The sequence below is a fragment of the Oreochromis aureus genome, linkage group 4, assembly GCF_013358895.1.
Source record: "Oreochromis aureus strain Israel breed Guangdong linkage group 4, ZZ_aureus, whole genome shotgun sequence".
NCBI lineage: Eukaryota > Metazoa > Chordata > Actinopteri > Cichliformes > Cichlidae > Oreochromis > Oreochromis aureus.
This window is the reverse complement of record NC_052945.1, coordinates 23,547,661-23,567,286: the sequence shown is the minus strand read 5'-3', so window position 1 is coordinate 23,567,286 and position 19,626 is coordinate 23,547,661. Positions and strand designations below refer to the sequence as shown.

Genomic DNA, 19,626 nt, shown 5'->3' with positions numbered 1-19,626 from the left:
AAGTATAGCATCCAGTAAACTATTTATGACGAGTAACTCGCTCATTTAACCTGCTTTATACTGCTGGTCATCTTAATCTATAACCAAACATCATTTATTAATGTATTTCTATTAGTATTATTGATGGGAATCTGCGACAATAAATAGCAACTAAATGTTTTAAAGTTCAAAAACATAGTAAATTAGAAAATTTGATCACATGACCTCTGTTTACACAGTAACCGTAAGCGGACCGCAATATTATCAGCTAGTTTTGTTAGCTTTATTATTATTGTTATTATTATTATTAACCATGGATGGTAATTGTGTTGTTACATATTTTTAGCGTGGAACAATGAAAAAAACAACAACTTTTCAACCACACCCAATCACGGTCACGTGGCATGTGACGCGTACGACACATAAAAACGTTTTCACGCGAGATTTCCGGTCTTCTTCTCCAGGCAGTAGATAAGCGCGTGGAGCTTTTTTGACTCTCGCCATGCAGTTCATTTTTGTTAAATTATATTTATGTATAAATGTTGAGGTTGCTGCTGGTGACCCACCGTGAGCAGGTGAGACTTTGGGGAGCCTTTAATGACACTTCAATATGTGGAAGTTATAATTGTGCGCGTGTGCTAGCTGTTAGCTGCTCTTTAGCCGGGTGAACACGTGCAATGAGTCCACGCAGTCGAGGACTCAGAAAGTGGTAGAGTGAGTGTTTCGTTTAAGTAAGGAAACCTGCATCACGTTTACTGTCACGCAGAATAGAAGCACGATAAGTGTAATTAATTATTTACGTTTTTGACGAACCGTGTTATGCTGCTTGTGTCACGTTACAGCCAATCACTGATTTAACTTCTCATACAGGTCTGGATGATGCAGAGGGACTCCTCTTTCTGCCTGCAACAGGGCGAAGTTTCATTTCCTGGTTAAAGGTAAAACTGGTTAACAGTTACATGCATTTGTGTCAGTGCAGTGCACATGATGAGCTTGTTATCCCTGTCCGAGAAAACAATACCTTGTGGAAAACAATGGTATCTGAGCTGCTGTGTTTATTTGTGAAACCCACATGCTGCTGATGGATCGTCACTGATGACCTGTGTTTTTGCAGATTCGTGGCTCATCTGTTCTCCTTCCCACTGAGGAACCACAGTGAAAAGGTTTGTATTGCACTGGGTCTTGTGATCTGTTGCCACTTGTTCAGTGATGAAAACTGCTGCATAGGAAGTGCCGTCTGATGCGATAACTGACGATAGAAAGCTGTTCTGAGAATCTGCAAAGCTCTTTGCTTTCAGCTTGTGTGATCTGAGCACTCGGTCATCCACGTGTTGTTTCGTGATACAGGTGCTGTAGTAGCAAGAGAAAGGATGGAGAAGATTTTTGGGCCTTGAAGACAGCAGGTCCTGAGCAGGTAAATCATGCAAGAGTTGTGATTTTAAAGTCAAGCCAGTGATGATACAAGTTATCCCTGTCTGAACTCAAGTGTGGAGTCATGGTAACCTGAGGCTTGACTGCTGATGTTTTTTATAGCAAAGTTTTGCTTGAATATTGTATTGATCATGTTGTATTTTAGTGTTATGGTCTTATTTTTTTATTTTCTAACTTGCAGATTGAGTTGGTGCGGAAGGACAGAATACCAACCTCAAGTCTGATGCCAGAGGAGAATAAATTCAGTATTTGTCTTTATGAAAGATGAAAATCATGTTGGATCAGAAATGTGCTTTTAATAAAACTACAATGACGTATAAAATTCAAGTATAAAAAGTAACATGAGTCCATATGTGCTGGGAAGAACCCCCAGCATGTGTTGGTCAATCTGTGCTGAAAGATGATCTGTAAGATTTCTTTTTCAGATTTTCTAGAAAGTACTGCTCCTCTTGGAGATATTCACGGTCCTGTTGGGGGCAGAAAAACAAAATCCAGTCAGTCAAATCTGAACACTTGAATTATTGACAAATGATTTCAAGCATTGCTGGCTAAATAGTGATTGTATTAAAAAGCCATGTGCACTGTGATGCCTCATGTTGACTGAGTTTCCAAAGCGCAATAAAAGCCTGTACTGGATCATAACACTTGTGTTTATCTGAAGTCATTTCTTTTGGATTGTTTGCTGTGGTTCCATTTTTCCCACCAACAGTTTAGCAACAGTTACCAAAATAAAAGATATGAACAAACCTTGGTGCAATTAATAACCTCAGACTTGGAATTAAAATCTTAAACAGACTGTACTGGTTTATATATTCTTTCAGTTTATGTCTAGGATAAATTTAAAACTAAATGGATTAATCTGTTTCTTAAATGTAAAAATTGCTGCCTGTACTATCCTGGTGGCTCCAAGGTTTCTGTGGTGACCTTGCTTTGGCAATAATTGTGATTGGTCAGATGCTAAATGCCTGAACATACATGTGAAACCCTGGGTTAACTTAGTTGATAACCAGCTTTGCATGACTACTTATCCCAGTTGCACATGTTGGGGTAAGGGGACCCAGATAATGGAGAGATACGCTGAACTCTCCTTACAGAACAGTCTCAGTTTTTTGAAGGGTTTCTTAATTTTAGGACAGTAAATTGATAAATATGGAAATAGGAAAGCGTTGGGCTGGTTTCAACCTTCCAAACGTCACACCACCATTCTGATTTTGTTTGGCCAGAGCAGACACTTGTGTTCAAAAGAGTGGTAAACGGACTGGTTTTCTACTCTACCTGAGTCACAAGGGTACTTTGTCATGCTGCCTGGAGCAGTCAGGCATCAAACCGACAACCTGCTCTACCCTACTGAGCCACAGCCACCCCAAGGAACACTAAAAATGTCAGTATAGCACGCTGCTGTACAGAAATAAACAGAGGCCATGAAGTCTATGATGTGCAGTGGAAGTGAGCAATTTCTTTGGGCAGGTTTTGGGCCAATTACTCAGTCACGCACATCGCCTGCTACTTCTGCACAGAGGTGAATGTGGAATTGGAGCCAGAGTGGTGGGAAGAAGATGTGTTTGGCTTCACTGAAATAGATTTCATCCAAAAACATCCACAAACAATCAGACCTGTGTCTTAATTTAGGATCAAATAAGGTTGGCTCAAGTAAGAGGTAAAAATTTCACATGTGAGGAAAAATAGAACTTGTGAGCTGCTGTTTGTCGTTTCTGTTTTAGTGATATTTGACATTTGCAACTAAAAATGCGATCACCTTTTCTGCAGTATATCTCCACAGAGCCAGATTGGCCTGAAGTGCCATAGACTGAGAGCTGGTAAATGAAACTGGAGGAGGAACATTCAGGGTTGCAGGGAGCTCTGAAACTGAGTCTGTAGGGACAGTAACAAAGGCCAGTTAGAGATCACAGAAAATGTGTTACTTTAAGCTAGTAGAGAAGACCAACGTTCAGCCTCACCTGGTAAAACGGGGGCAATAATTTGTGGTAGAGGTGTAAGAGGAGGGTTTTGCCTCAGCCTCTCTGTATCCTTCTGCAGGTGACTTAATCGTATTTGCTCCTGTAACAACAAGTGTTAAGATAACCAACACATCCACTCATTTATGTCCTTCATAAAGTGACACACATACCTTTAAAATCCGTTGCTCCTGCTGCCTCAGGTGCTCTGTTTGGCTGTGAATATTTCTCAGTCGCGCATTGTGCTCCGCCTCCAATCGTTTTGCCTCCTGCAACGCTCGTTCCCCCTCCTCATATTTCTCTGCCGCGAGCTGTGAAGAACAGTGTAGGGAAAATATGAACACACACCGGATACAAAACGGCACACAGGGATCGGTGTAGTGTGAAATTACCTTGCTGAAGGCCTCGACCTCCTGGGCTCGTGTTTTGAGTCTCAGGGCCGTGCTGCTTAGTCTTTCTTTTTCTCTGTCCAGCTCTTCTCTAAGTTCTTCCAGAGCCTCTCGCTCCCGTGCCACGGCCAGCTCCTTCTGTTTCAGCTCGGCCGTGCGAAGCTTCAAGTCAGCTTGCTCCTACAAAAGTTTTTTACATTTTTTGTGTGTTTTGACGACTTGTGTGGGGTAAAGAGATGACCTAAAGCTCAAGCTCACCTGTGCCAGACTTATGATGGATCCCTCCCTCTTCTCCAACAGACTGCTGACCTCACGCTCAGCCCTCTCATGCCTCTGCTTCTCCTGGGCGTGGAAGAGTGCCCACTCGGCCGCCAGCTTCCTCCTCTCATCCGCGCAGTGCTGCATCACTGACTTCTGCTCCTCCAGTAACGCGCTCTGAAAACACAGAGCGCGTTACTGGCCAAAGAATCAAGCGACGGTCAAGTCGGCACAAAACACCTGCGCTGCTGCTGCGGATGTTCGTTGGCCTCACCTTGGCTCTCTCCAGCTCCTCTCGCTCCACGCTGATCTGCGTGGTGAGGACACGCCGCTCTTCCTCCAGGCTTCTTTGGGTCGACTCGGCTTTGGCCTGTTCTGCTGTCATCTTCCAGCGCTCCTAAAGCACGCAAAATTAAATGGCATCTTCAGTCTTTAATGAGAAGAGGCTCAGTTTATATTATAGGTGTGTTTTTTTTAGCTGTTTTCCTCACACTTATAAAGTATAGTTTAAAAATGAATAAGTAGCATGCTCTGAACACCTTAGAGAACCTGCCAAAGGACAGAAGACCACTGTTTATGACTGTGGTTGCATGTTTTTTGTCAACATCGTACATCAAAATGAGCTTTGGGCTTTATTTCTTCAGCATTAAAAGCAGTTTTTTTGGCTGTGAGGCTTCTGGCAGTTCGGAGATCAGCTCGGTGCGGTTGGGATGCACGTCTGCTGCATACTTTCTGTCTGTGTGATGCTCTGCAGACGCAGGACGACTATCTTCTGTCTTTTTCTTCTTCTCAGTCTGCGCAGTTGCTCCTATTGTTATGATTTCAGTTAAACACGAACCATGCTTTTGTTCGTTCGCCCATGTTTAGTCTTATTGCTTCATCAAGTGCTCGGCCATATTTCTACAAATTCCAAGTGCTTAGTTGTCTCTTGGTGTGAGGTAAAAATGATTCTGCAATATTTCTTAATATGCAAAGGGAGTGTTTGGAAATCTAAAGTATGACATTTTTTGTTGACGCACTACTGCAGCAGGTCCCGGTGTATGATCTTGGTCTGTTACTGTCATTTCTCATAATCACCTTCTCAAGCTGTCTCTGCTGCTCTTTAAGCTGAGTGTCCATCCTGGAAATAATGTCCTTCAGGTAAGCTTTCTCCTCTGCCATGGCTTTCTGCTGCTGGGCCAGATGACCCTGCATTGCTGAAATGCACACATACACACACACAGAATGACGTTAAGCCATCGCGTTCTCGGACAATCTGCATCTTGACCCATTTTATATAAAGTACACACGTGTGTGTGTGTAAAATACTTCGAAGCTGCTCGTCTCTGTGCCGTGCCTCCTGCTCCAGGCCGTGAGCGGTGTGTTCGTGCGTGCTCTCCACCCGAGAGGAAAGCTCTCCAAGACGCGAGGAGAACTGCTCCATCTTTTCAATCACCCCTGCAACGGATCTGGACAAAGGCAGTGGAATTAAAACTTTTACGTCTACGAAAAGGTTGCTACATCTATCAGCACTGGCGCTGATATCGTGCACAAAAGAAAAAGAAGCAAAAAAATTCAATGTGTGACTGTAAATTAGACTTTTTGGGAATTTTCTTACCTGGTCTGAGATGTTGCGCTTGTAACAGCATCGATCTCTTCTTCCTTTAGCCTCTTCAGCCTGTGGATCTGATCCTCATAGTCTCTCTTCATCTCCAAGATAGATTTTCTGAGCAGCAATTCAACAAATATACACTAAACATAAAGTCATCTATTTGCGATAAAAAACAAAACATTTGGAGACTTATTGAGTTATTTCACCGAGTTATCTGGATAATTTAGTCGAGTAAATCCCAAAACCCAAACCAATTTCAATAAAGCTTTTTTTCTATGGTGTTGTCTCACAGTGTGTGTGTTTGTTTGGGAGAATTATTTTTTTGAACCTATAACTTCACAGCCAGTAAATTTGTTGCTAACTGTAGAAAAATAATCATATAACGCAGAATTTGTTCTTGCTTTCATTTCATAGTCAACCTGCTGCCATAAAACAGGTTTTCCCACGTTTACCTCTGAAGGTCTCTGAGTCTCTCCACCTCACAGTCTCTTTCCTGCTGGGCCTGGGCCATTTTCCGCTGGTACTGAGCCTGGAGCTCCGAGCGTTCCTTCTCAGCCGCTCGTGTTACCGTTGCCAGGCGTTCCATTAGGTCTTCGCACTCATGTCGCGCTTGAATCTCCCGCTGGGCAACCGAATCCTCGAGCAGTTTCACACGAGCTCTGAAAATACACAGAGAGACTTGGGTTACAGACACATGTATGTAGAAGACTTCCACAGTTTCATGTGCTAAACTGAATTGATAAATTGATGTGGTCTAGGAATGGACTACTTGTGTGCGTTCTCCAGGAGCTCCATATCCTGTTTGTGCCGCTGCTGCATGCTCTCCAGCATCATTTGGCTTTGGTCTCGCTCCAGCTGCAAAGTCTTGACCTGGATGATGACACAATAAACTTTAAAGCAGCTCACTGCAAAAAATAAAATAAAAAAATACAGTAACAATGCTCCCCCATCACACCTCCCATCCTTCTTGTCCATCACATCAGGACATACCTGTCCCTCCAACTGGATGACACGGGCCTGTAAAGCTTGATAGTCTGCAGGCTGTTCTTTTTCTTTAAGTCTCTGCAGGAGTCCCGCATCAACAACACCGCCTAGGCCCAGCAACTGAGTCTGCATCAGCTTTGAAAGAGAGTAGCCAAATTAAAAACAAACCAAAGGATGAATCTGGTGATTTAATCTATCAGTAGGTCTTTAGAAGTGAGGAGGTCCTTACCTGGTTTTGGAGGAGCAGCTGCTGCAAACTGTCGGCTGAAAATGATGCCTGTTCCAAAGAAAGCATTAAAAAACAACAAGAAACACTCAAAGAGAAGAAACCTGTTTTTGGGGGTATTTACTTTAAAGGGACTTGCACTTGTTTTTACTGCTCTACAAACTGCAGGCTTTTTAGTAGGAGTAGGTAATGGATAATAGGTATTGATTTGCAATTAACTGGACATGAATAATTTGAGCTTATGACGTAAAGGTCAACAGTGACTTATTTTAAATCTTTATACAGCATTTTCTATATGCTGACAATACACACTGCACTTGTAAGAATCATAGATTCTAAGTTATAAGAGTTTTTGTCCATTTTTGAACAATAAATCTTTAAGTTAACCTCGAAGACCTTGGTGGATATGAGTCAAATTATAATGAACTATTAACATGACCTCACTCTGCAGCTACAAGTCTTATCAGAATTCATCCAAACCTGTTCGAGCTATCGTGTTCACAGACAGGCAGAAGGACACGTACACACACAAGCAGTGCCAAAAACATCACCCCCTTGGTGGAGGTAAAACATATCTATTACAATTATGACAGCCTTGATGCATGAAGGTAACAGTACCTGTTGTGGGAAAGCAGCTGACGTGTTTAGCGTTGCATTTTGCTGCGGAACTGCAGGAAAAAAAAAACAAAAAAACATGAGTAACAACCACACCGAGGCGTTACATCTGATATCAAAGCGCTGGAGAGAAATCTGATGGTACTTTAGTGAACCGAGTCATTTCCCTGAGATTACCTACACCACATTGTGCCGGGCAGTGCAGTAGACAGGGGGCTGGGCAAAGGCAGTTGTTGCAAGGTTTCATTTGAAGCCTGAGTGGGCTCAGTTAGCACCTTGGATCCCGTGCTGGATGGAAAGTGGTGGGGTTTGGACTGAAGCTGAGGCTGGCTAATGCTAACAGCAGAGGCTAACATGGGACCAGTATCGCTAGCAGAGTAAACTGAGGGATAAGGGGAACTAAGAGTTGATGGATGGAGTGGGTTTGGTGGGGATGATGCTAAGGTGGAGGGGAGGTAACACTCGCCTGTGGGTGTATACTCGTTGACTACAGAAGGAGAGTGTATGAGAAAAGGAAGACACGGTTTAGTAAAATATGAGCTCATGACTTATTTCTATTTTAAAATGATGTGATAAAAGGTAGGATTAGGTATTAGATGGCTTTTTTAAGTATACAAGAAGCAGCCTAACTAATTAATTAACATTAACTAGCATGATTGTGTGAGAGGAGTGGTCAAAAGGGCTTCTGCTGTAAATGTGCAATGGCAAATTTGCTGGCAATCTGAATCGGTGACTTTAATAAGTTGGAAGGATAGCTACCATGATTAAGCCTTTCTTCTCTGACAGGCGTGGAATGAGCAGCAGGACCGAGGCGTCCGGGAAAAGTGTCACTACATAAAATATAAGGAACATTTTTTTAAAAAAGGGCCAAATCGTTAACATGGATTTAATGGACTTACACAAACCCCTTACCTCGTTTCTTTGATTGAAGGAAGCGTGTCTTCTCTGCTTTTGGGAGTTTGTGATGTTACTTGTTTACTAAAAATGAGATCAGGTCATCAATCATTACTGAGCAACATGCTCTTTCTGTCTCTGTAGCATTTCTGTTATTGTCTTCAAATTGTACCTAACACTGAAGTCAGTGAAAGACTCTTCCTGCTTGGATGGTTTTGCCTCTGTGTTTAACGTGGACAGAGCCTTCCTCCTGCTCAGTGCCCCAGCTAACCAGTCATCCTCATCATCCCCTTCTTTCCTCTGGGTTTTAGAAACCTCAGGCTTGGCCTGTTTAATGGTATTGTCAGTTGGGGCTGAGCTCTCTTCTGGTGTTTTTGCAACAGATGTGGAATGGCTATCAGTGAACGAGGTCTTTCTCTCCAGTAAAGGAGACGAGGGGCTCTTTGAAGCCTCTGCTGGATTCTTTGTCTTATCGACGCCCTCCTCTAGATAGACGGGCTCATCTTCTGTCTTGAGGCCCAGCCAGTCGGCTGAGTTGCGTTGTCGAGAAGATGTGGGAGTGGTGGGCTTTGGCTTCTTTTCTGGCGTAGATACACTCATGTCCTCAGTAGAAAATCTGGTCATAAGAAAAAAAAGATTACTTCTGTCCTGCTGAAAGCTGCAGGCATGAAGCAAACTGTAAATAACAAAACCTGGGCACACCTGACAGACTGTCTACGAGACTGACGCCCTTCAGAAGTGGATCCCAGTGTGGGCTGATAGGATCCAAATGTGAGGTCGTCGTCTAAATGCAGCTCTGATAGTTGGGAAGAAGATTAGCTGCTTCATTGTTTTAAAATAGTATTTAATTACAGCCAACTTAGGGACAAAACTATGGTGCTCTATCACCTTTCCCAGCAGACGTCTTCTCCTGTTGCGGCTTCTCTTGAGACTGAAGCTCGTCGTTCCTCTCGCCCGTTGGTGGTCGCTCCAGAAGACGCGGTGACGTGAAACTCTCCAGAATCTCATCAATTCTGGTACGAGGTCTCTGAGGGGCGTCGGCTCTGAAAGCAACAGGGAACAGAGGTGATGCACAAAAGCAGCTAGGCTAAACAAACCAGACTGAGGCTAGTTTGTAAAGTCAGAGTTTGGTTATGTTTTTAGCTGCAGCCCAAAGCAATACCACAGTAATTATTCATCATTTGAGCGCTATAAATAAGGACAACAACGAGAGAGAGAGGAAAAAAAAAAAAGTGAAAACAGAGCTGTTACCTCTCCTTGGGAGACCAAAGCGGTGTCTCTTTTTTCTTGGGATTGTTTTTGTCACTGTCAAATCCGAGTGCATCCATTAGGTGATCCTTATCATCCTCAAACGTGAGCTCGCCTTTCTTTGTTGCCTTAGCTGATCAACAAAGAATAAAACACAAGCATTCAGCATTTGGCGATTATTTAAAAAAAGAAAGGAAACTAAAGGATCCTGGTAAGTTTAAGGCTTACTCGTTTCATTCTTTAGCATGGGAGATGCTGAAGGAGATGGCACGGATTTTTCAGGTTTGGAGAAGCTAGATTTCAAGTCAGGCTTTGAGTCACCTGGAAGCAAATCATTCAGGGGGTCGTCTAGATCTGCAGATTAAAAAAATAAGAATCTTTATATCATGAATAATGGATTTGGGCCCCAGAGTGCAAAAGAGTAAAAAACACTTAAATACTTTTTAAAAAAACTTTTTTTCCACATCTGCTATACCAATACAATAACTTGAAACTGTACTTTGTTGAACTGGATTCATTAAGTGACACATTTCCCAGTTGTGAAACATACACTTAATGGCCACTTTGTTAGGCACACTTTTCAATTGCTCGTTAACACAAATACTTAATCAGCCAATCACATGGCAGCAACTCAGTGCATTTAGGTAGGCAGATGTTGTCAAGATGGCCTGCTGAAGTTCAAACTTTGCATCCAAATGGGAAATAAAAGCTCATTTAATTGACTTTGAATCTAGAGTGGTTAATGCCAGAGGTCAGATGAGAACACACCGACTACTTTGAGCTGATAAGAAGGCAACATTAATTCAAATAACCTGAAAAACCAAGTTTTGCAGAAAGCATCTCTGAATGAACCTGTCGAACCAAGAAGCAGAAGGGCTACAGCAGAAGACGATGATACTGAGTGCGATTTCAGTCAGCTAATAACAGGAAATTGAGGCTACAGTTCACACGGACTCACAGTCAACCTGAGTAATATTTCTGATCATGCCCATCTACCATTTATTGAACAAAATACAAATATAAATAGTCTGTTGTGAAAAAAGTAAGTGTACACAAGCTAGATCAAACAGAATCTAGCTTTTTCTTTGCAGAAATCAGTTGTTTTAGCTGTTTTGCATGTCTGTCAACAATCTCTGACGACTGTTTTTGAACAATTTTGAGCAAAATCTCTTTAATTGTAATATGTTTGACAGTTTTTTCCCCTCTATGCTTTCAGTTGACTTTCAATTAAACTTCAACTTCACTCTTTAATAAAATGCAGAACTCACTCAGCTGACTTAATAAGTGCAAGCCAACGAAACAATTAACTGCAGATGATGTGAGGACATTTCAGGCTTCCTGGGGACTTTTTTGTGTTTATTAAAAATGAAAAATAAAAAAATCTGCTTTTAGAGTGGGTAAGTTGTGGTGGCTGCTCCTCTAAAAATTGTAGCTGATTCTCTTTAGAGGGGAACAGTTAATTTCAAATCATTTGGAGAGCTTTAAAAGTCAAAGTCACCGGCAAAAACAACATTTTACTTCTGACGACACCACGAACTTCAATGGCAAAGAAAACTAAAGAATGCAGATGAAGTTGTGACATTTTGTTTGAATATATGAGCTTTATCCATAGGCACCATTTCAAATTATTATTTATACTTCTCCCTTTACATGTATACATATCATAATGGAATAACTGGAGGGTAATCGCATCTGGTTGTTGGATCATAAAAATGCAAATCTAATTCCTTCCGTATACTTCCAGATTTGTTGATTCGATGTGGAAAAGCAAACATTTTACAGTGTACACCTCCACTGTTAAATACTACCCACAAGCACCCACTGATGTGACTTAACTGCAAGTACAGCACTAAACACGTATCAACACTAATGTACCTTCAGCGTAAGGAGTCTGAGCAACACCTTCGTCCTCACCACCACTGTCTGAGTTAAAGCAACATTTTGAGAGAAACAAAGCAAAGCTGCAAGTCAACAACACATCTGCACCTTGTTCATTTATACAAAGCTCAGTCGAGGAAGCGGATGCCATGAGAGGGAGCGGGGAGACTCGCTTACCAGAGAAGGTGAACTTCTTATAACTCCGCGCTGAGGATAAAGGTGCAGAGTTCGGCTTCTTCCCCCCTATGGTGGGTTCATCTGAGGGAAGCGAGGCAGACAAAAGCCTTTTTCTGATCGCTGCTATTAATGTAAAACTTCAAAGCTGGTAATAATGTGGAGCTAATAATGGGAAAGTAATTTATGCGAGAACACTCTGCACTGAATTACCTGCTCCCTCTGGTTTTGCATTGCTCTCGAGCACAGCAGAGTCTTTCTTTGGTCCTTCGCTAACAAGTGGCTTTGTTTGCGCGGGAGCCAAACTAGGCTTCTTCTTTGATGCAAAGAGGTCAGCGTCCATGTCGTCCATGTCCTGCACGAGGACAGAGAGGAAAAGTGAAACGTGCACAGTGTGAACTTTATCTCTGCCGCCGCAACCTCACTTAATGACCCACCTTCATGCTCTTGAGTATGTCGCTGGGATCAGCCGCTGACACATCCGAGTCCTTGGACAAAAGAAGAAAATATAAAGAGACAAAATAAACACAAAAGGACAAAAAAACTGTGTGAATATGACCCAGTTTGCATATTATCCTACATACCTCAGTGTCCGCACCATCCATTTTTATCTCCTGTGCTAGCGTGCTGAAGATATAATCAGTAGCAGACAAGCAGGAAACGAAAACAGAACATGAAGAGGAGTAATAATTTACAGCTGGCACTTTGCAATTCACAAATCTTCCTTCTAACTTACCTATACATAGGTCCATCGCGTGATGCTTTCGTCCTTACTGGCTGCTCTAGTTAGCAAATAATTGCAAGAAAATATTATGACACACTTTAACATAAAGATAGACGCTAATTCTGATAAAACTGCACAACTGCGCTCACTTACTGTCATCATCAAGCAAGCTGTCAAGCAAATCATCCTTGAATGAACCTTAGAAAAGCAACAGAGGTATACAGTCAACTTCAGCATGGTGCAGGCGAGGTATACTACTGCTGCTGCCTATATCTGTATTTGTGGTGGTATGACATCCTCATTGGATCAGGAGGACGGAGACACACTGGGTTATATTTTAATGCAGAAATAGGCATTTATCATTTTATAGTCAATGTTTTGCTGAGGTACAATCATGAGGGACAAGGATGTAATTGTGTGCCAGATACAACACACTTGAATATAAAGTGGACCAGACCAGTGAAACTCCCCTAACTGTCACTGTACAAAAGTTTAAATTTTCTGCTTTATAGTTTATATATTACTTAATTACTTTGGTGTAGTATGAATGGCCATGGGAGAGCTCCTTATCAAGCTGTAAATCAGTTAAAAGTCTAATTTTATGCCGTGCTTTAGACTGTTCAAAGCCACGCAGCAGGTCAGTGTTGTACCAAACACAATTCATCGTTTTTAAACTCTTGTAAATGACTTGTTGGCATATAATCTGTCAAACATATCTTTCATGATTGCTATCGAGCCGTTTGGAGCCACAAACAACATTCCTGTCACAAGGTAGAAGCTGCAATCAGTTTTGGGCAAACTAACTTATATATAAGCCTTTATTTATCCAGCTAAGTCTCACTGACATTAAAAGTGTCTTTTTAAAGAGTGATCTCTCCAAGAAGGGAGCAAAAATTGCAACAAATACAAAATAATAGTTATATAAAGACACTGTGTTTTATTTATTTTATATACAAAACCCCTTAATAAATCATGTTAGCTACAGTCTATATATCAATATAAGCAAAGACATTACACATTGAAACAAATACACAGAAACATCGGAAATCACTACTTGGTACAAGACCCTTTAGAAGTCTTTGTCGAACTGATTCTGGGCCCCAGGCCTTATGTTTGATACTCCTGAAAGTTTATTAAAAAAAAAAAAAAAAAAAAGGAAAGTTTGTAGGATTCAAATAGCACAAGATTAACTTACTTTTCGAGGCTTTCCCCTTCGGCTTTGTAGCCTGAAAATAGCAGTGAAAATAAGTTTATTAAGTTAGCAGATAATCATGAAAAAAGTGAATGATAATGAAATGATCCTCAATGATAATGAAACTCCGTTATATCGTCAATGAATAAATAAAAAGAAATGTCGAGTGAGAGCACAGTTTGACTTACCATGTTCAATCTGTGCTGGTGGGTTTACAGTGTAAAAGTAGCCATTGAGCTAACAGTGCAAAGGAAAAGAGAAGAATAAATTTTTACTGTCATTTTTTATTTATTTATCATTTCATCGTCACTGTTAGCAGCTCTGGATTTAAGAGCAGCATAAAATGAACACACATAAGCGCCTCCTGTCTCCATTGGCAACCGCTCAGCTACTCTAGCTAGCATTTGTCAAGAACATAGCACGACTGGAGCCTTTCGTCTTAATTACTGTGGTTTAAATAGTCACGTATTGATACAGCTCGTTGTGTTTAGCATCTTAAAGTTGGCCAGCAGACTAACGGTAAAGAAAAAAAATCACACCGCCCCCACACAACACATTTTTACAGAAGGTTGCACCTTAGCCACAGTGCAAACAAAAGCTAACTAGTGCTCCAGCGCTAGGCTTGTGATTAGCATTAAATGTAGCTACATACAAAAAAATAAGCAGTAAACCACGAGCTTCGGCGTTTGGGCCACTCAGTGCTGGAGTAGCGGGTGCCACAATCGTACCGACCGGCAAAACATACGTTTCCTGTTTACTGTTTGAGGTGCATTATGGGTAGAGTAGTTTCAAGTAACCCTTCGGGAAAAGCTGTTTAAAAAGAAGCTTTTGATTTGGGCTGTGTCTAAAAACACTGAAGTTAGTCGTTTTGAACGTGAGCTGGTATATTAAGCCAAAGTGCTTGGGCCTGCTTAGTGAGGTCTGCCAAAGTGGTTTACCAGCAGGTGGCATCAAAGCTTAGAAAATGACTCAAGGCAAATCACAGCTGAGTAATATTTTAAAACCAGTTTACTACTACAGCAACTATTAGGACTAATACTAATACTATTAAAATTCTAAAGCCTTTTCTGTTGTCAGAGACAGCTGGCAAATTGACTAGAAGAGTACCTTTAACCTAAACTTCAAGTTTTATAAAAGTCATTATAAAAAATTGAAAAAAAAGAGTAATCATCTTTAAAAGTTTACAAGTAGATTTTTAAAAAGAGCTTTTTGAGCAGTTCTGATGGCAAAGGGAAGTTTGTCCCACAGTGCTGAAGCTATACATGCATATGTGCTCATACATAAACACTAATTTTCATGTAGGGTGGAACAGAGATGCAGTGGTTAGTGCTGGGTTCGAATTCAGACTGCAGCCACAGTGGGGAGGTTACATGCTCTTCTTGTGTCTGCGGGGATATTCTCTGGGTACCCCACACATCCCAAAGACGTGTGGATTAAATTAATTGGTGACTCTAATGTGATCATCAGTCTCTATGTCAGGGTTGTCGAACTCCAGGCCTCAAGGGCCGGTGTCCAGGTTTTTAGATAACACCCTGGGTCAACACAGCTGCATCAAATGATTAGTTCATTACCAGGCCTCTGGAGAACTTCGAGACATGTTGAGGAGGTTATTTAGCCATTTAAATAAGCTGTGTTGGATCAAGGACACATCTAAAACCTGCAGGACACCAACCCTCGAGGCCTGGAGTTCGACACCTGTGCTCTATGTGTTGGGTCTGCAACACACTGACAACCTGTCCACAGTGTACCCCGCCCCTACCCTCCCATGAGCTCTGAAATGGATAAATAAAAGAATGTGAATGTGAGCTTTATATCTTAATGGAATTTTCCAATATTGATCTAATGTTTAATTTGAACTGTAAAGTTTATTTTCTGTGATGATTTGTGTGGACTGAGTTTGAATGTGCAGGAGGACAGTCGTTTTCCAGTAAGCACATTCCTCAAAGCCGTCATTCATCATGTTACAGAGTTACATACAACTCAAGCTGATTTTGTGTCCTATTCATTGTAGTATCAAAACAGTTTCAGCACATGAGGTCTGTACATGCTTGATATTATTTCCTTTTTCCTGAATTGGTGAGTCAGACAGGAGCTGTTAACAGAGACGTTTCCTTCCTCTGCTGGCAAATGTGGACAGGCCTCATTTCCCCTCTGCAGTTTTGTCGAGACTGTCGGATAAATGCACACAAATGATAATCTGTGGCAATTTGCCTTTGATAAAATACTCTGGGTGTGCAAATCAGATTTTATTTATTTTCCAAATGATCTGCTGTGCACGTCATGTGATCAGTGTACTTTACAGGAGTGCTTTGTTTACTGTAATGTCAGCTGACATTTTAAATGTTGGTAGGAGGCAAAAAAAAGCACTTTGACCTTCTGTGTTAGAGTGGAAAATAAATACTTCTATGATATGAAAACCATTTTAATAAATCACCAAAGTATGGAACAGTTATTATTAGTGCATATGACAGAGAAGCCTCCCTGATGTTCAGTGGCACACAGCAGAGCATAAATGCCTTTTAATGCTTTATTTAGTTGCTGGGGTTCCTCTGGGAGAGCAGCATAAAGCTTTAATGTTTACATGCCACATACAGTGCAACATATGACATAAGCTCAATACTTCAGAAGAAATGAGGCCACTTGTGAAATGCTGAGATGCATCCTGCCAAAGGATCTCTTTGTGCACAACAACTTAACACAAACCATATGGAAAAGAAGCAGGAAAAAAATGTATGTGTCATGCTATGATTTACCCATGAAAGTGGTAACATTTGCAGTCTTCTGGAGAAAAAAACACAAGAACTGGCTGCTAATAAAGTAAAAAATATGTTTAATTAAAATACTCCAAAAGTGAGTCAATCTGCAGATACGCCATGTTAAAATACTCAGTTTTACCACCAATATAAATATGTTTACACCCTTTTGCAAAAACCATTTGGGCCACTGTAGCTAAGTTCTGTAATCATGACATGTGAATTTTGCTCTAATGTTCCCATTAAAATTCTGCTAAGGCCTAAAGTTATGCAAAACATGGGAGCATGGATGGTTGGTCTTGATCAGCATTCAGTTGCACTAAAATATATGTAATGGAGTTTGTTGTTCAGTTTTTCTGGTTAAAACATTTTGTTTTAGGCCTATTTTTCCAATAGCCAAAATTAGCATGCCAATGGACTTTGCTCACCAAGCTAGCTAGCCCTGAGTGGTGTTGGCTGTTTTCAGGCCTCCAAATAGGCGTCCATCTTTTATGTAATCTATGGTTAACCATAGTGTGAGATGAGACTATTTACAGTATGAAAGATGTGTGTGGTCATACTGGTTAGTGACCTCCATATGAAGCCTAAAGTTTAGCAGTTGATGAAGGAGGGGTGGGAGTGACAATAAAACCGAGGACAGTGTACACCCTTCAGCTAATGATGTCAGTTACAAGTTGTAGCATTAATAATAATGTCAACACAGTGAACTTCATGTTTTGTTCAGTATGACTTCAAACTTGTAACTGAACCCATATCAGAAAAATGTTTAAGTGTGAGAGAGCTGAGGACTTCTAATATAACGGTTCTGTAATAGTAGAGTAAAAATAGGATACCAACCTTCTTGGGACAAGGGAAAATCAAGGGTTGCCCAATAACTACATTGAATTCTTTAGCAACTGATTGCACGTAGTTCGAGCATGCAACACCTTCAACCTCTGAGTGACTACTTTTGATCGGGAGGTTGCCTGGTGAGATGCGACCTGTCTCCAAGCAATGATGTTCCAAACCACACAGACTGTAATGACAAATTGGTAAAAGTTTGCAAATGATTGCCATCTAATTTAGAAATGTAGAAAGATAGCAAACACCTTGCAATCAGTCTGTGGCAGTCTGTTCCAATGAGTACAACTCATCTGTCACATGTGTCTTTGCAATACGGGACTCAACTGGTTATTAGCTGGTTGGATGTAGCTGATTATATGCTCATATAAAAACAAATATACTGAGCATCTATGTTATTTTGCAGTTAAATTGCCAGTCCTGGAGTAACTATCTCCCAGTTTGTTGTGGAATTTGTACATTTTCAGTTTCAAATTGAAGAAATTTTTGCTGAACTCTGAATGTTAATCGTTAAATTGAATTTCTGTGTATGTAATTGCACAGATTTATCACAGTTAATCACAAACAGATTGAATGTAACTGCTAACTTGACCCCATTCAGTGACAAACTGTCTTATTGCCGTCTTATTCCTGTTTGATCACCATCCTGAAACACCAAAGTTAGTTTAAAGTTGGCTGTTGACTGCAAGTGGTCACAGTAACATAACCAGAAGTCTTTTTGCGACTAATGCAGTCGCCCCCTGCTGGCCACTAGAAAGAATGCAGCTTTAAGGTGATTTGGCCTTGGATTCACTTCTCCCATCTAGAAGCTACTTGCACCATGTATGAATGAAACATAAATTTTGTAAGATTTAAAATGTAGTATGTATGTTTATTTACTGTTGGAGGGTATGAAAATGTTTTGTTCTATTGTTTTTCCTTATGGAAAATAATTTTATATGTCAAAGTAAAACATCAGACAATCAGAGAAGAACATTGTGGCATTTTATTGTATGGAGGCACATATTTGTTACTTTAAACCCTGAAAATCTGATCAAATTCACAAACTAAAGATACATTTTGACTCTAAAGCAGACAGCAGTATTAGCGATGTTGCAAATTCAGCCTTTGTCCAGTTTCTTCTTCCAAACTGAAACATACCCATGTTCACTCATTTGCTGTTTCCTCTTCAGTAAAACGAACATCTGCTGGACAGACAGGGGGAAGGCATGATCAAAACAAGCCTCATTGTTTTTGTAGCCCTCTATTTTCTTTTTTTTTTCACTCCCGGTGGGAGCCTTACTGTGAGCTGCCAAATGCAGATGAATTAGAACCAGATCACTGAGAGAATACAAAGAAGATTACATGAAGTCTGTCCTGTAGCATCGGTGGAACAAGTCTTGACATCAAGAGGCCACTGAAAAAAAGAAGCACAAAATAAATTAAGACTTGTTTTCTGGCTTATTCTACTTAAGATTTAACAAATGACGTCTGCAGGGGAGGATGAGCAAGTAATTGGGAAAAAAACTGAAATATTAAATGTAAAGTCATGAATGATGTGGGAAAACAAAATGAACGGCACGCCTTGACTCAGGTGAATACAGCTGTCTCCAGAAGATGATTCATGAGAGTCACATGCTGTGGTTCAGTATGGGGGTCAGCTACTTTATTAAGTTCCCCTACACCGGCATTTAACAGTGCGGTTCCAGGAAGGTGATGTATTTATACTACCCCTCCAAAGAGATGATGGATTGCTGTTCTGCCCATGAATCATTTAGCGTTGTAACAGTGAGTACTCAAAAGCCAAATGTGAGGCAGGCATCTCTGTTCTTCGTGCATCTTTCGAAGGTTTACAAAAGTTACGAAACCTCCTTCAGTTTCATCACTACAGCACAGCGTTTGCAGGTGTTCTAGAGATGATAGAGGATCTGGCAGATCTTTCAATCTCTGTTTAAAATATCGCGCCTGGAATGTCAGATATGTTGGAATGTTTTCTTTTTTTCTTCTTTTTTATTGCAGAATTGATTTATCAGTGGGGTTTTTCCTTCCTCTGTCATAACAGACTGAACAGCCCAAATCCAGCACACGTTAGACTAGATCAACTCAGGAATGTGTCAGATTGCACGTAAGTTATGATTTCTCTCATTACCTCCTGTGATAAAGCTAACCGAGGGTGCGTGCCTCAGTTCACTCCTGTTGGAAATTATCCTCTAATGATTTTGAAACGTGTGGCATCGCCGCAAATTTTGAAGACAGTTTATTTATAGGCAATAATTTACTGGAATCAAACGCTACACGGTGTATCTGACACACATAAGCAAACCAAATTAAAATAAACTAAGGTGGGAAGAGGTTTTCCACTCACAATTCCGGTTTGCAATGGCTAATGACATTTTAAGTGATGGCTGGAAGTTTGGAAAAAAACACCAATGACAGTTCAGACTTTGGCCATCTGCACCGGAGAGGAAAACAATTCCTCTACTTATGCAATTGGAACAGTAAACACCACGAACACA

At 40.9% G+C, this 19,626-nt stretch overlaps 1 protein-coding gene, 1 long non-coding RNA gene and 2 other non-coding genes across 8 annotated transcripts; 3 read left to right on the top strand and 1 right to left on the bottom strand.

The window, feature by feature from the left end:
* Positions 1-405: 405 nt before the first annotated feature.
* On the top strand, positions 406-2,052 carry LOC116314546. Its single transcript, XR_004199026.2, has 5 exons — positions 406-554; positions 850-917; positions 1,094-1,142; positions 1,327-1,393; positions 1,592-2,052. It is a non-coding gene; the product is annotated as an uncharacterized LOC116314546 (long non-coding RNA).
* LOC116314618 lies at positions 1,182-1,253 on the top strand. Its single transcript, XR_004199029.1, has one exon. It is a non-coding gene; the product is annotated as a small nucleolar RNA SNORD49 (small nucleolar RNA).
* Positions 1,424-1,493, top strand: LOC116314617. The gene has a single exon (XR_004199028.1). It is a non-coding gene; the product is annotated as a small nucleolar RNA R38 (small nucleolar RNA).
* On the bottom strand, positions 1,687-14,662 carry LOC116314545 (fas-binding factor 1 homolog). 5 transcript variants are annotated; one of them, XM_039611520.1, is made up of 31 exons: positions 14,646-14,662; positions 13,727-13,775; positions 13,542-13,572; positions 12,500-12,544; positions 12,359-12,404; positions 12,207-12,249; positions 12,060-12,110; positions 11,836-11,977; positions 11,626-11,706; positions 11,446-11,493; positions 9,799-9,924; positions 9,574-9,703; positions 9,211-9,365; positions 9,025-9,118; positions 8,495-8,938; positions 8,341-8,406; positions 8,188-8,258; positions 7,432-7,481; positions 6,817-6,864; positions 6,594-6,722; positions 6,373-6,473; positions 6,056-6,262; positions 5,610-5,717; positions 5,321-5,460; positions 5,090-5,208; positions 4,287-4,409; positions 4,013-4,189; positions 3,758-3,934; positions 3,539-3,676; positions 3,369-3,468; positions 1,687-3,282 (listed from the first exon to the last, which is right to left on the bottom strand). In XM_039611520.1, exons 2-31 carry the CDS (start codon positions 13,727-13,729, stop codon positions 3,128-3,130), a joined length of 3,348 nt encoding a protein of 1,115 aa, XP_039467454.1. In that variant the 5' UTR covers positions 13,730-13,775; positions 14,646-14,662; the 3' UTR covers positions 1,687-3,127. The 5 variants fall into 5 exon arrangements, with proteins under 5 accessions (XP_039467454.1, XP_039467453.1, XP_039467451.1 ...); XM_039611519.1 differs by lacking the exon at positions 14,646-14,662 and adding an exon at positions 14,284-14,401; XM_039611517.1 differs by lacking the exon at positions 14,646-14,662 and adding an exon at positions 14,191-14,289.
* Positions 14,663-19,626: the final 4,964 nt, after the last annotated feature.